Here is a 13,593-nt window from a genome sequence, read left to right on the forward strand (position 1 = left end):
TCAGAGGCGAATGCATAATCAGATTATCATATAATCACAAAATAGAATACTATTTGGCAATAAAAAGTAACATACTACTGACAAATGCAAAAGAAAAATATAGATCTTAAAAAAAAACCATGCTGAGCTAATGAAGATACCTGAAAATATATCATGCATGATTCCATTTATATGAATTCTAGAAAAGACAAAACTAATCCACAAGACAGAAAATAGAATATTGGCTGCCTAGTGCTGAAGGTCAGAGGAGAGGTGGAGTGGGAAGAGGTGCAATGAAACTTTTTTGTGGGGATGAGTATGTTCTATATCTTCATTATGGCATTAATTACATGGGTACATATATTTATTACAACTCATTAAAGTGTATATTTAAAGTGGGTACATTTTCTTACACATGAATTACATCTCAATAAACTTGATTTAGAGACAAACTTAATAAATAACCACAAGTTGAATAGTTACGGAAAAAGCAATGATAGTGTCTCTCCCTGAGAGGCATAGATGATAACTAGTCATGTTATTAGGCATGTCTTAACTTCATTACTGAATGTGAATAATTATTCTAGTCAAAGTAAATTTATAAGGCAAGACATAGATGTAGTCATCAGCAATAACAACCTATATTAATTTTCCTACAGGGGCTGTTAACAAATCACCATAAACTGGATGGCTTAAAACAATAGAATTCTATTGTCTCACAATTTTGGAGGCAAGAAGCTGAAATCAAGGTGTCAGAAAGCCGTATTTTCTTAGTCCTTTTGTGCTGCTATAACAAAATACCATAGATCATGGAGCTTAGAAACAACAGAGATTTATTTCTCACTGTTTTGGAGGCTGGAAGTCTGAGATCAGGGTGCCACATGGTCGGCTGAGGTGGCATACTTCTTGTATCCTCAATGTGGTAGAAGGGGCAAGGGAGCTCTCTGGGTCTTTTTTTATAAGGGCACTAATCACATGCATGACAGCTCCACCCTCATGGCATAATCAGCATGCAAAGGTCTTACTTCCTCACACCATCACATTGGGGATTAGGTTTCAACAAATGAATTTTGAGGGGGACATATTCAGACATAGCACTTTTTCTGAAGGCTCTGGGGGAGAATCTGTTCCATGCCTGTTTCTTAGCTTCTGGTGTTCTTTGGCTCGTAGACCAATCAATCCAATCTCTGCCTCCATTGGCTTTCCTCCTTGTCTTTTGTCTCTCTCTTTTTTTCTTATATGGATACCAGTCATATCGCGTTACCACCTACCCTAATGACCTCGCCTTAATTTGGTTACATCTGCAAAGACCTTATTTCCAAATAAGCTCACATTCTCAGGTACTGGGGGATTAGGACTTTGACACATCTTTTGGGGAACACGATTCTATTCATGCGTGCCCCATCAGGCACATACAGACCAAAACCCTTTATGTTTATTATCATCATTTGTACTACCTCACAATTTACAGCTTCTCTATAATCTCTCAGTTCTTACATGATGATGCTACTGAGTGCCCAGCGCTTGCTTCTCCCAGTTTCTGTTTTGGTAAGTATCTACATGATTTACTACAAAATCAGCAGATTTTATAAACTTATTTACCTTAAAAGCAGTATATTTCAATTAATATACACCAAAGAATACTACACACAATCTTTAAAATATAGAGAACTACTAGAGCAGTCTTTAGGAAACATAGTAGAAGTCCACACAGTGGCATCCCCAGCAACGCCCTACAACAGGCAGAGCTAACATGAGTGGAAAGTTCTCCTCCAAAAGGGACTCTCCTGAGTCCTTCATGTTCTCTCTTCTAATACTCACAGATTTGCCCACCATGCCTAGTTACCCTTTGGGTCAGTTGAAACACTCACTTTCTGGACTGTGAAAGAATGTGGTGTTAGCAACTACATTCAAGCAAGTCAACTCATAAGAAGTCTCATGTTACTCCCAACAGCTTGGCACACACTCCAAGAACTGAAAAATTGCTTCCAACTACTTTTATGCCTCATATCCCTGGCTAATCTGTAAATTCCCTACACTGTATTTCAAATCTTTCTTTCTTTCTCCCCAGATTTCTACCACTAATCTGGGCATGAATCAGTTATTATCCGGGCCCAGGTTCATCATCTTTTTTTGAAAAACAGGCTAAAATCACTGTCTTAGTTAATGAGTTGCTGAGCTCTGCCCACAGGAAACCACTGACTAGCATTTGTTTTACTTACTGACCTTCGGTCTCTTATTCATTTCTTGAGCCAAACCACAGTATTGGAATTCCTTTCTGGAGGGACTCTTCACTCACACCCCTGTCTCTATAAATACTCTGAAAGTTCATTTTCCTCAACTCTCCATAGAGATCAAGACAGCTAGCATTTTTCCCCAGAGATTAAAAAAATACTTAAGATGACATATCTATAATTAGTAACTCTTCATTCTCCATTCACAATCTCTTTCAGAGGGGGTTGTCATCTTTTATAACCAGACATCGCTAAGTGAAGAAGTAATGAAATCTTCAGAGACAGACACATTGTTTAGAGACTGTTGTCCCCACTGTTATCACTGATGCTCCTGGTAACCCCCAACCCAAATTCTGCTCCCCAATAATCCTTAAAAACTGCAAAGAATTTTCTTTTCTGTTAATGATAGATAGCTCTTTAGTTCCAAAGAAACGCTGCACATTCACGTGCTCTCTGACACACTCTTGCTCTGTTTAGTTTCTCTACTGAAGAACTTGGAATACTCAACGCTATGATGCACTCACCTCCATCCCCACGCCCCCCCCCCAAAAGAAAAGGCTGCTTCTTCCTAGATCAATCAAGCAATGTCCCACAGGTAAGCAGACTCCACTGCATTCATATAATGCAGGACTCCTGACGATCTTGCAAGGCCGTCTAGCACACTTCCACCCAACCTTCCCTGGCTGTCTCACTCTCGGGGCTCAGCCCTGCACCACAGTATGGCTTCCTTCCACAGTATCTCCCTCCTTCCATGCCTCTCGCCGCACCCCTTTCTCCCACATGCATCTGTCCCAATAAAATGTTTGGATTTAACCCTGCCTTGGCATTTGTTTCTCAGATGACCCAGTCTAACACATCGGGATTAGTAACTCATTTAAATTTATATTTTCCTGAAACTAGCAACTTTCAAATGGGTCCTCAGAAAATGTGTAAACAAACATGGATTTTGTAGAGTAGATCTCAGAGTTCCTCCTTCTCAATTCCATTCATCCTCATCTTGAAAAAGATACTAACAACAACAAAAAACTAGGCTTTTGAATAGTTGTATCAAATTAATAACTTCCGTAATATTGAGAGATTCTCCTTTATGTACAAATTCGTTCAGTTCTAAAAAGAAGGGAGCAAATTAGGAACTGTTACTTGATATTAGCTACTTAGGTGTCTGTTTCCATGATTGAACTGTAAGCTCGTACAGGGTTGGCATCCCATTTCATTCCAATTTTCTTTTACTGAGTGCTGCGTTCGTAGCAGGTACTCCATAAATAAGCTACTGAATGGAAGCAGGAAATGCTCCATCACAATGAGATATAAAGATGGGGAGGGTAGTTCCCAGATTCTTCCAGGGATATGAAAAAGCAAAATATATCTATTATCTTCATTATATAAACCACAGAAAATAAACATCAAGTACCATTTTAGAAAATATAGAAAGCAAAGGTCAACAAAGATCCTTTTGCCTATAGTGGGAATAAGCAAAGGACAGAGTGAGAAAGATTAAAAGAATTGATTTTAAACTGCCAAGAAACTCTTTAACAGTGATACTCTATTGGTCAAAAATGCCTTTATAAGAACTGGCCAAAACATAACATCTGGATTTAGGAGAATACGTTTCAATAATCAGGTGGATAGAGCTACGTATTATATATATATAATACACACACACACACACACACACATATATTATGTAAGATATAGCTTTTCTTATACCAAAAAACTTCACAGTACTGTAGACTCACTCAAAATTCATTATCTATACACTGCCAATAGACAGATTACATTTTGCTTTTATAAACAAAAAGAAAAGTCGCATATCTTCCTACCGTGTCAGGAAAAGGAGTTTTCAAAACAAAACACCGATTTACTTAGATGATAGTGGAAAGTTGACGTTTACAAAATAATTCCATAACAGTACATGGAAATAGAACCGAAAGAATTGAGAGTTTGATAGTTAAACCCCACAATTTTCTGATTCCTTCATCATCATCAAGAAAAAGGGCAATTTATTTCACCAACTGTTGGCATATTTGTGATGATTAAATACTATAGCAATGAAAACAAGTATATTAGAGGAAATCTCGAACAATGAAGCTTTAACTAGTATTTCCCAAAATAGATGAATATGTCTGAATTATATCTTGTCATTGGGGAATTTTTGCTGTACATTAATGGATTCAAAATCTAATTAACTTTCCTATACTGCTTAAGAACCCTACAATAACACTGGCTTGACTCGTAACTTTTAAGTACAGTTAGTGAATTGGAGAAAGTGGAAAAAATATTCCACATGCCAGAGTCAGGAAAGGCAGAAAACATTTTACTTCCTTTCCTTTTCATTATTTTCCCCAGAAACTATTGCAATGGGGTGAAATTAAAGAATAAAGATATATCTAAAACAATCTATGGTAATTTAAAATGATTAATTCCAGGTCTTTAAACATATAAAGTGCTCTAATGGAATTTTTAGCTGCAGTAAATCCTGTGGAAGTACAAGTCATCACTGACGATCTGACATTGGGAAGTCTAATTTTTTGCACGACAAGCTCAGAAAGAAAATAAAACCATAGCTCTTCACATTTCAACTTAACGTGTCACTTGTCCTATGAGTCAACCAAATAACAGCTATGAACTGAGGTACCTACCAGTTTTAGGGCATGATAAAACATTTCATAACAAACCCCCAGTTAAAGGAATTAATCCTAAAGAATTTAACATGTGCTTTGTATGAAAAAATTAGAAAAGCAAATAATTCCAAGTGGTTAAACAGAAGCCATGAACATATGAAAATTTTCAACAAAGGTTAAGGAAAACAAAGAGAACTATAATTTTAGAAAGTATGACAAATTTGGTAGTAGAATAGAAAAATACACAATTTCCTAGAGGAGATACTTTTGATTTAATATAGAAAGCAATGAAATTCTACTTATAAAAAGTAAATAGGCAAAAAAGAAACATTTATTCCTTTCTAAGGATACTATATTCCGAGTTGAAACCATTCAAATAATAGAGGACTCCTCAAAAATTTGCTTATAATTCTCCATTCACAATCTCTTTTGGAGGGGGCTGTCATTTTTTATAACCAGACATCACTAAGTGAAGAAATGATGAAAGCTTCAGAGACAGATATGTCGTTTAGAGACTGCTGGGTTTTGGTAACAAAATATGGTTTACATATTAAAAATAAGCACGTTTTTATGCTACAGAATTTTCTTTCTTTCATCCAACAAATATTTATGGAGCCCCTAGTACATTACTAAGCATTATTTTAGTGCTATTGATACAGCATGAACAAGATGGTCCAAAATCCTGGCCAATGTGTAACTTATTTTCTAGGTGAAATAAATGACAAGCAAGAAAATAAGTAAAAGGTCTACTATGTTCCATTCTACTACTGTTCCACGTCATTCTGCCATAATGTTGTGCTTTGACTGAATGCTACTGGATATATTTTAAATAAAATTACAATGTGATAAAAGTCTTTTGATACTTCAAATAAACCCTCTTGGCCCATTTCTAAGGTAGATCTGTCTTAAAAGGATTACCAATGCTATAAACCAGGGATCATCAAACTTTTTCTGTGATGAGTCACATGTAAACATTTTAGGCTTTGCAGGCCACCTGTGATTGATGTCACATATTCTTCATTTTTTTTAAAAACCCTTTACAAATGGAAAACCACTTGTACCTCACAGGCTATACACAAACATGCCAGGAGCTGAATCTGGCCTGCAGTCATAGCTCTCCAACCTCTGCCCAAAAGATGTGAGTATCCCTGCTTTTAAGTGGTTATGCTCAGTACTACATTTCACGTTTCTTTTTTGACATTTACTCTCTCGTTTTTTATTATTCATTTTCCAGAATCGAATAAAACATTCTTTTCTACAGCGACAATACTCGCAACTAGCACAGTCATGAAGTCAGTTCCGAAGAGCAGGGCCACCTGCTCTACTTCACACAAGCAACAGAAAAATGTTCTTGGCAGAAAGCCCCTCCTAAGTCTATATACTCTGGAGAAATATGGTAGAGACTGTACACACTCTCCACAGGCAAACACATAGAAAGGCTAATTTTCCCTTACCTTGCTGGAGGAACATCAATATTGGAAGAAACAACTTTTCGTTTTTGCTCAAGGAGACAGATGGAGCGCGTGTTTTCTTTTTCATGGTCAAGGACTCGGTTGGCTTTTTTGGTGTCTGCCGTTTTCACATCTTCCTCCATGGCCAATGGAAACAAGTGTTGATGAGACATTTTTTTATTAGAGTCACGTTTTAAGTCCTCTGGTTGAAATGTGAAGGTCATTTCCCGCTTGATGCTTCCCACCTGTGAAATGGAACACAAAACTTCTTACCCACACGAAACAGCAGCTTGGCACACCTACATGCAGATGACCCTGAGAAGAGACTACAGACCAGAGCCCTCCTTGTTCATCTTGAAGATTTTATAGGTTGAATGAGAAATATGTAACATGGAAATAAAATAGCTGACATTACAGAGTAATATGCAATTGATACATCACACATCATAATGCAAACAAGAAACACCACAAATGTAAGAGGAGCCTTTCAGGCACATAAAAATGTCGAAGACTTGAAAGCATAATACTTCTATGATAAATCTAAAAATTTAAAACATCACTGTTTTCTCTTCTACAACACAGAAAGCTCAAGTAAGTAAATAAATTCTTAAATATTTCACACTGACTATATGGCATAGAAGGGTGCAATGAAACACAAAATGAGCCTTATCTCTGAATATGAATACTGATCTTAACCATACTCTAGTTCGTGAAGAACTATTTTTTATCTTTTATCTAAAGCAGTTAAGATCTTAGTGAAATCCCTCGTTAGTATGATGATAAAAAAGTCATTAATTTTTCTTATCATTTTTGACTAACTGCAACAGTGAGTAAGGTTTAAGACAAATAGAAAAATTATGCCTCAGGGCACTAAATCTGGCTATTTCAGAATTTGTGATGACTGAGAACAAAGACTGAAGTTAAAGAAAGGTTTCTGTAAAGGTGGTGGGTGTTATAAATGAGGTCTGGAGTGAACTTCTTTAAAAAAAATTTTTTTTTAACGTTTATTTATTTTTGAGACAGAGACAGAGCATGAACGGGGGAGGGGCAGAGAGAGAGGGAGACACAGAATCAGAAACAGGCTCCAGGCTCTGAGCCATCAGCCCAGAGCCCAACGCGGGGCTCGGACTCACAGACCGTGAGATCGTGACCTGAGCTGAAGTCGGACGCTTAACCGACCGAGCCACCCAGGCGCCCCTGGAGTGAACTTCTTAAAGTCATGAGTGTACAAGGAAGAGCCTCACTGACCGGTGGAGTGTTTCAAAATATGCACACCTCTAAGCCATTTCACAGGCCCATTTGACAGCTCATGCCTCTTGTGGACTGAGTTTGTCAAATCAATAAATCTTCATTTCCCCACTTAAATAGAAGATATGCTTGTTCTTTTGTTTTTATTTTTAGGTAGGAGGAAAAGTGCAACAAATTTGGTCAAATAGATTTATTATTAACAGAGGCTAACACCACAAACAAGGCATTTTCAGAATAAAATCAGAATATGTGTTCAATAATAGCAGAGACTGCCAACGTATGATGTTAAAGACTAGAAATTCTCAGACTAAAGGGAAACTCTGAGATATGCATGTTAGAGTCACAGGACCTGCTCACACAGGAGAATTTCCAGAACCCAGGGATGACTTATGCCTTGGAATCCAGTTAGCTGGAATGTAATCTTTCATATGAACATAGAGCTCTCAACTGAGCTCTTTTCTTCTTTCCTTGGCCTTCACTTCTCAGGGCAAAAAGATCTTTTTCCCGTGGTGCTCCTGTCAGACCTACCTCTAGGAAAACAGTCAGCCACTTTTGGTCTACTCATTAAAAACTTCCAATATTTCTTAAAATGAACGCTTTTTTAAAAAAATTTTTAACATTTTTATTTATTTTTGAGAGAGACAGAGCATGAGTGGGGGAGGGGCAGAGAGAGAGGGAGACACAGAATCTGAAGCAGGCTCCAGGCTCTGAGCTGTCAGCGCAGAGCCCAATGCAGGGCTCGAACCTCCAAACCGTGAGATCATGACCTGAACCAAAGTCAGATGCTTAACCAACTGAGCCACCCAGGCACCCCTTAAAATGAATGCTTTTAAGAACTGTTTAATAACATCAATACACAATAAAAAAAATAAGAAAATATTTCAAACTTCAAGAAATGCAATGAATGTTCAATAAAAATGTAGCTTGGAAAATCAACAAATGTAATTACTAATACTGTAAATATCCACCATGAGTCACTTTCTAAAATTCTTTTTAAGTTTATTTATTTATTTTGAGAGAGACAGGGACAGCGTGAGTTGGGGAGGGGGAGAGGGAGAGAGAGAGAAAGAGGGGGGGGAGAGAGAGAGAGAGAAAGGGGGGGGGAGAGAGAGAGAGAGAGAGAGAGAATCCCAAGCAGGCTCTGCAGTGTCAATGCAGAGCCTGACGCAGGGCTTGAACTCACAAAACTGTGAGATCATGACCTGAAGGGAAATCAAGATGCTTAACTGAGCCACCCAGGCGACCCACCATGAGTCACTTTCTATGCAACTTTTTCTGCCTGAAGGTAGGAGAGAGAGGTGCTTTTTCACTCCCATAGCAGTTCATTCCAAACCTGCATTCCAAAAGGGATACACTAAACACCAGGCACAGAAGATGAAAACAAAGGCCTGGTTTCGATGATTATAAATAGTTTCTCCCTAAGTGTCAAGTATTACATTAATTAAATATTTAAGTAGTCATTAGTATTAAGTTGTAGCAATAATTGACATCTATACCTCCCTTGGGGCAAATGTACTGGTTAAATGAATTCAATCCAAAGATAGATAGGGTTAGTGGAGAACATTAGAGGAAGCTCAGCTTTTAGTTTCAAAATTTTAGGAAAAAAAAAAAACCCCAGCATTCTAAAGCAAATTAATAGAAAGTAGAATAGATTTCCTATGGAAATTATATTATAATTATATATCATGCAGTTAGCCAAGACTTCATAAAAATATAGTAACATTCAACAGTGTAAGCTATAAATCTTCCACAATACAACCTAAACAAGAAACTACTCTGTCAATAGTAATCAGGGAATTTTAGTGATGTAATGGATGTCAAAGACTATTGAGCCTAGACTCCTTGTTTTAAAAGTACACTTAAAAAGGAGTTAGAGGGGCGCCTGGGTGGCGCAGTCGGTTAAGCATCCGACTTCAGCCAGGTCATGATCTCGCGGTTCATGAGTTCAAGCCCCGCGTCAGGCTCTGGGCTGATGGCTCGGAGCCTGGAGCCTGTTTCCGATGCTGTGTCTCCCTCTTTCTCTGCCCCTCCCCCGTTCATGCTCTGTCTCTTTCTGTCCCAAAAATAAATAAACGTTGAAAAAAAAATTAAAAAAAAAAAAAAAAAGGAGTTAGAGGGGCACCTGGGTGGCTCAGTCAGTTAAGCGTCTGACTCTTAATTTCTGTTCAGGTCATGATCTCACAGTTTATAAGGTCGAGCCCCTCATGGGGCTCTGTGCTGACAGTGTGGAGCCTGCTGGGGATTCTCTCTCTTCCCCTCTCTCTCCCTCTGTCCCTCCCTGCTTGTACTCAGTCTCTCTCTAAAAATAAATAAACAAACATTTGGGGGGGGGGAAAGGAGTTATAAATGGGCCAAAGAGAACAAAAAATGTAGTGATGAGTAAGAAATTTCTGGTACTTGGAGTCATGGGTTCCACTGTGGGTAAAGCTGGTGGAAGGAGTGGATGACAGGTGTAGACCTTCATTGTATCACTATTACTGTATTACCTTTAACATTCTTTTATTCATACCAGGTAGTATACAAAATTTTTTTCCCGAGTTTATTTATTTAATTAATCTCTACACCCAACATAGGGCTCAAACTCATGACCCCAAGATCAAGAATCGCATGTTCTTCCAACCGAGCCAGTCAGGCACCCCTAAAAACATTTTTTAAAAAGAGAGTTCACAGGAGAGTAGAGAGTGGGAAGAGCGCATGAAGTCAAACCCTGAGAAGCAGGGCTCTGAAGTGGCTCAGAGAAATGGGGTGGTGGCTGGAGAGGATGCTGGACAAGGGAGAATGTTCGAAGACAAGAGGTAACAGAGCATGTTTGAATGCTGACGCAGAATGGAGGGAAAGGGATGAGTAAGGGCCAGCGGTAGCAGAAGGGGACAGGACTGATATCCAGTTGTTGCACCCCTCGCAGATTAGCAGAAGAACACAGCAAAAAGAGCATCGGGACCGTGATTAAATTTGGGCCCTTACTACTTTAGAACAAAGCAGCTAGAGGAAGATATGGTCCCATTTATATGAGATTTGCAGAAAAGGCAAATCAATAAAGACAGGAAATAGACCAGTGACTGCTTAGGGCTGGGAGTAGGAGCTAGAACTGAAAGCAAATGGGCCCCAGAGAACTTTTTGTGGCGGCAGAAGTGTTCCAGAACTAGACTATAGTGATATTTGTATAATGCTGTAAATTTATTAAAAATAACTGAACCATATTCTTACAATGAGATGAATATTATGGTATATAGATCATACCTCAATAGAACTGTTGAAAAAAAGAAAGAAGGAACAAAACCAGGAGTAACTGGTATGGAAAACGTATTCACAAAAACACTTAGACCAGATATTGGGTAACTGTGCTTGTAAAAGAGGTATCCATAAAGTCTATTAGTTTGTTTGTTAAAAAATAAGTTATGCTATGGCAATCGAGGCCACTGCAAGTAATTGTATGGTTATATCCTGCATATTGGTAAGATGAGACTAAAATCCCTCTCCCACTCAAGACATGTCCTGGTTTTTCCACCCATGGAAGAGGGACACTTTTCTAATTTTTCCACCTGAGAAGGAATTTTTGTACTTTATCTGTCCAAAGAGGGCACTCTTATTTATTTTTTCCCCACTTTGCACAATGTCGTGGTGACAAAAGGAAACTCTTCTGATGATCGATGGGGCCTGGGCCAAATTAGCTTCCTTCCTGGAAGCAGATATCAATTAATTATGTGACTCATATGAGCTGATAGTTTTGATAATAAAAACGTTGAGGCTATTGGAAGAATCACTCTATGCTACAGCTCAGAAGGGGGCAAAGGGTTCAACAATGGAAGACAGCCAGAAAACCAACGAACACAATCTAGAAGTCCTGTGGGATAAACAATGAAGAAAAATAGCAAGACCGTTAACTAGTAATTTCTAGGAGAAAATACAAGGCTAAGGTTTAGGAATAATCTTAGTCTAGGTTAAAAAAAAAAAAGTGTCCCCTGCCCAGGGAGGGATTAATCTGATTATCTCACACTGATAAGACTGTAAGTTAGAAGGCAGTAGCATTTTCTGGTTGTCACATTTCAAGATGGACACTGACAAAGTGGAACAAACACAGCAGAATGATCAGCATGGCAAAGGATATGACTGGGAGGAACTGGGAATATTTTGTTTAGAAAACAGAGGGTTATGCCCCACACAGCTGCTCTCACATGAATGGAGAGCTCTCTTGAAGAGGAATTTGAGTTCTGTGTTCCTCTAGAAACAGGATCAACGGTGTCCACTTCTGCTTCCCGCTAACTCCTTTCTGACTTTATGGTTTACTCTCTCTTCCTCTTTTCTTCTTCTTACTCTTCTGCCACATTGTAAATGAAGCCACTTGTATCTATAAGAAATTCCTCCTATTTATTTTTCAGTTAACTGTGTTTTCATGGAGTCATAAACTGTTAAGTTTATGTAGGTAGATTAAGTAGGTTAGATTCTTGGAACCTACCTAGTCTCACATAAACATTTTATTTTTCACTCTTTCACTATAGTTTAAATGTACTTTTCATGTTTAAAAATGTTTAAGGGGCTCCTGGGTGGCTCAGTTGGTTAAGTAGCTGACTCTTGATTTCAGTTCAGGTCATGATGTCACAGTTCATAAGATCGAGCCCCATGCTGGGCTGCACACTGACAGCGCAGAGCCTGCTTGGGATTTTCTCTCTCTCCCTCTCTCTCTCCCCTCCCACCCACTCATACTCTCTCTCTCTCTCTCTCTCTCTCTCTCTCTCTCAAAATAAATAAATAACTTAAAGAATGTTTATTACAAAATGTATTCCATCAACTGACAAATGGATAAAGAAAATGTGGCTTATATATACAATGGAATACTACTTGGCAATGAGAAAGAATGAAATCTGGCCATTTGTAGCAATGTGGATGGAACTGGAGCGCGTTATGCTAAGTGAAATAAGCCATACAGAGAAAGACAGATACCATATGTTTTCACTCTTATGTGGATACTGAGAAACTTAACAGAAGACCAGGGGGGAGGGGAAGAGGGGGAAAAAAAAAGTTACAGAGAGGGAGGGAGGCAAACCATAAGAGACTCTTAAATACTGAGAACAAACTGAGGGTTCATGGGGGGTGGGGGGAGAGGGGAAAGTGGGTGATGGGCATTGTGAAGGGCACCTGCTGGGATGAGCACTGGGTGTTGTCTGGAAACCAATTTGACAATAAATTATATATAAAAATAAATTAATTAAAAAGATTAAAAAAATTAAAAATATATATGCTTGTTATTAAATTTTCAATAAGATGTATATAAAATAAAATGAGGAAAGCTTTCTATTCTATTCCTCCCCACTCTTTTCCCAGCCCTGCCCAGTCAGGTCCAACCCCCAGAAAGAAAAGCTTTTAACAATTTACTGCAAAACTTCAAATTACTTAAAAATGCATAAATACCTGTTTAGAGTAACTAATGATGGTGATTATACTATATGTATTATTCTGCAACTTATTTGCTCACTTCACAATAAATCATGGGCAACCTTACATGTTAGTAGTAGAGCTGCTGACTTTTTAAAACATTGAAAACTATAACAGTCATGAGATCAGATTTTTTTAACTGATCTTTTTTTTTTAATTTTTTTCAACGTTTATTTATTTTTGGGACAGAGACAGGCAGAGCATGAACGGGGGAGGGGCAGAGAGAGAGGGAGACACAGAATCGGAAACAGGCTCCAGGCTCTGAGCCATCAGCCCAGAGCCTGACGCGGGGCTCGAACTCCCGGACCGCAAGATCGTGACCTGGCTGAAGTCGGACGCTTAACCGACTGCGCCACCCAGGCGCCCCATAACTGATCTCTTCTTGACAGACATTGAGGCTCTTTTCAATTTTTCATTATTAAAAATAATTCTACAATGAACATCCTTGTATATGTATGCGTACAGCTTTATGCACTTGTGCAAGCATTTTTTTGCAGAAAAAATTCCTGGAGGTTAGAATTTCTGAATCAAACAACCAAAATTTTAGTCATGGGGGAACAAACTACAGAACACCCATACAATGGGCATACCATGACATCATCAAAAGAAGGTCATCAGGATATATCC

General features: G+C 38.5%; 1 protein-coding gene across 1 annotated transcript in view; it reads right to left on the minus strand.

Annotated features, from left to right (window-relative positions):
* ZNF704 (zinc finger protein 704) overlaps nucleotides 1–13,593 on the minus strand; it is a 242,148-nt gene that overhangs the window by 180,567 nt on the left and 47,988 nt on the right. The window contains exon 2 of the mRNA XM_043601261.1: nucleotides 6,289–6,530. Within this exon, the coding sequence (XP_043457196.1) occupies nucleotides 6,289–6,530 (242 nt within the window). The remainder of the gene's footprint in view (nucleotides 1–6,288; nucleotides 6,531–13,593) is intronic.

Source organism: Prionailurus bengalensis, chromosome F2 (assembly GCF_016509475.1).
Source record: "Prionailurus bengalensis isolate Pbe53 chromosome F2, Fcat_Pben_1.1_paternal_pri, whole genome shotgun sequence".
Taxonomy (NCBI): domain Eukaryota; kingdom Metazoa; phylum Chordata; class Mammalia; order Carnivora; family Felidae; genus Prionailurus; species Prionailurus bengalensis.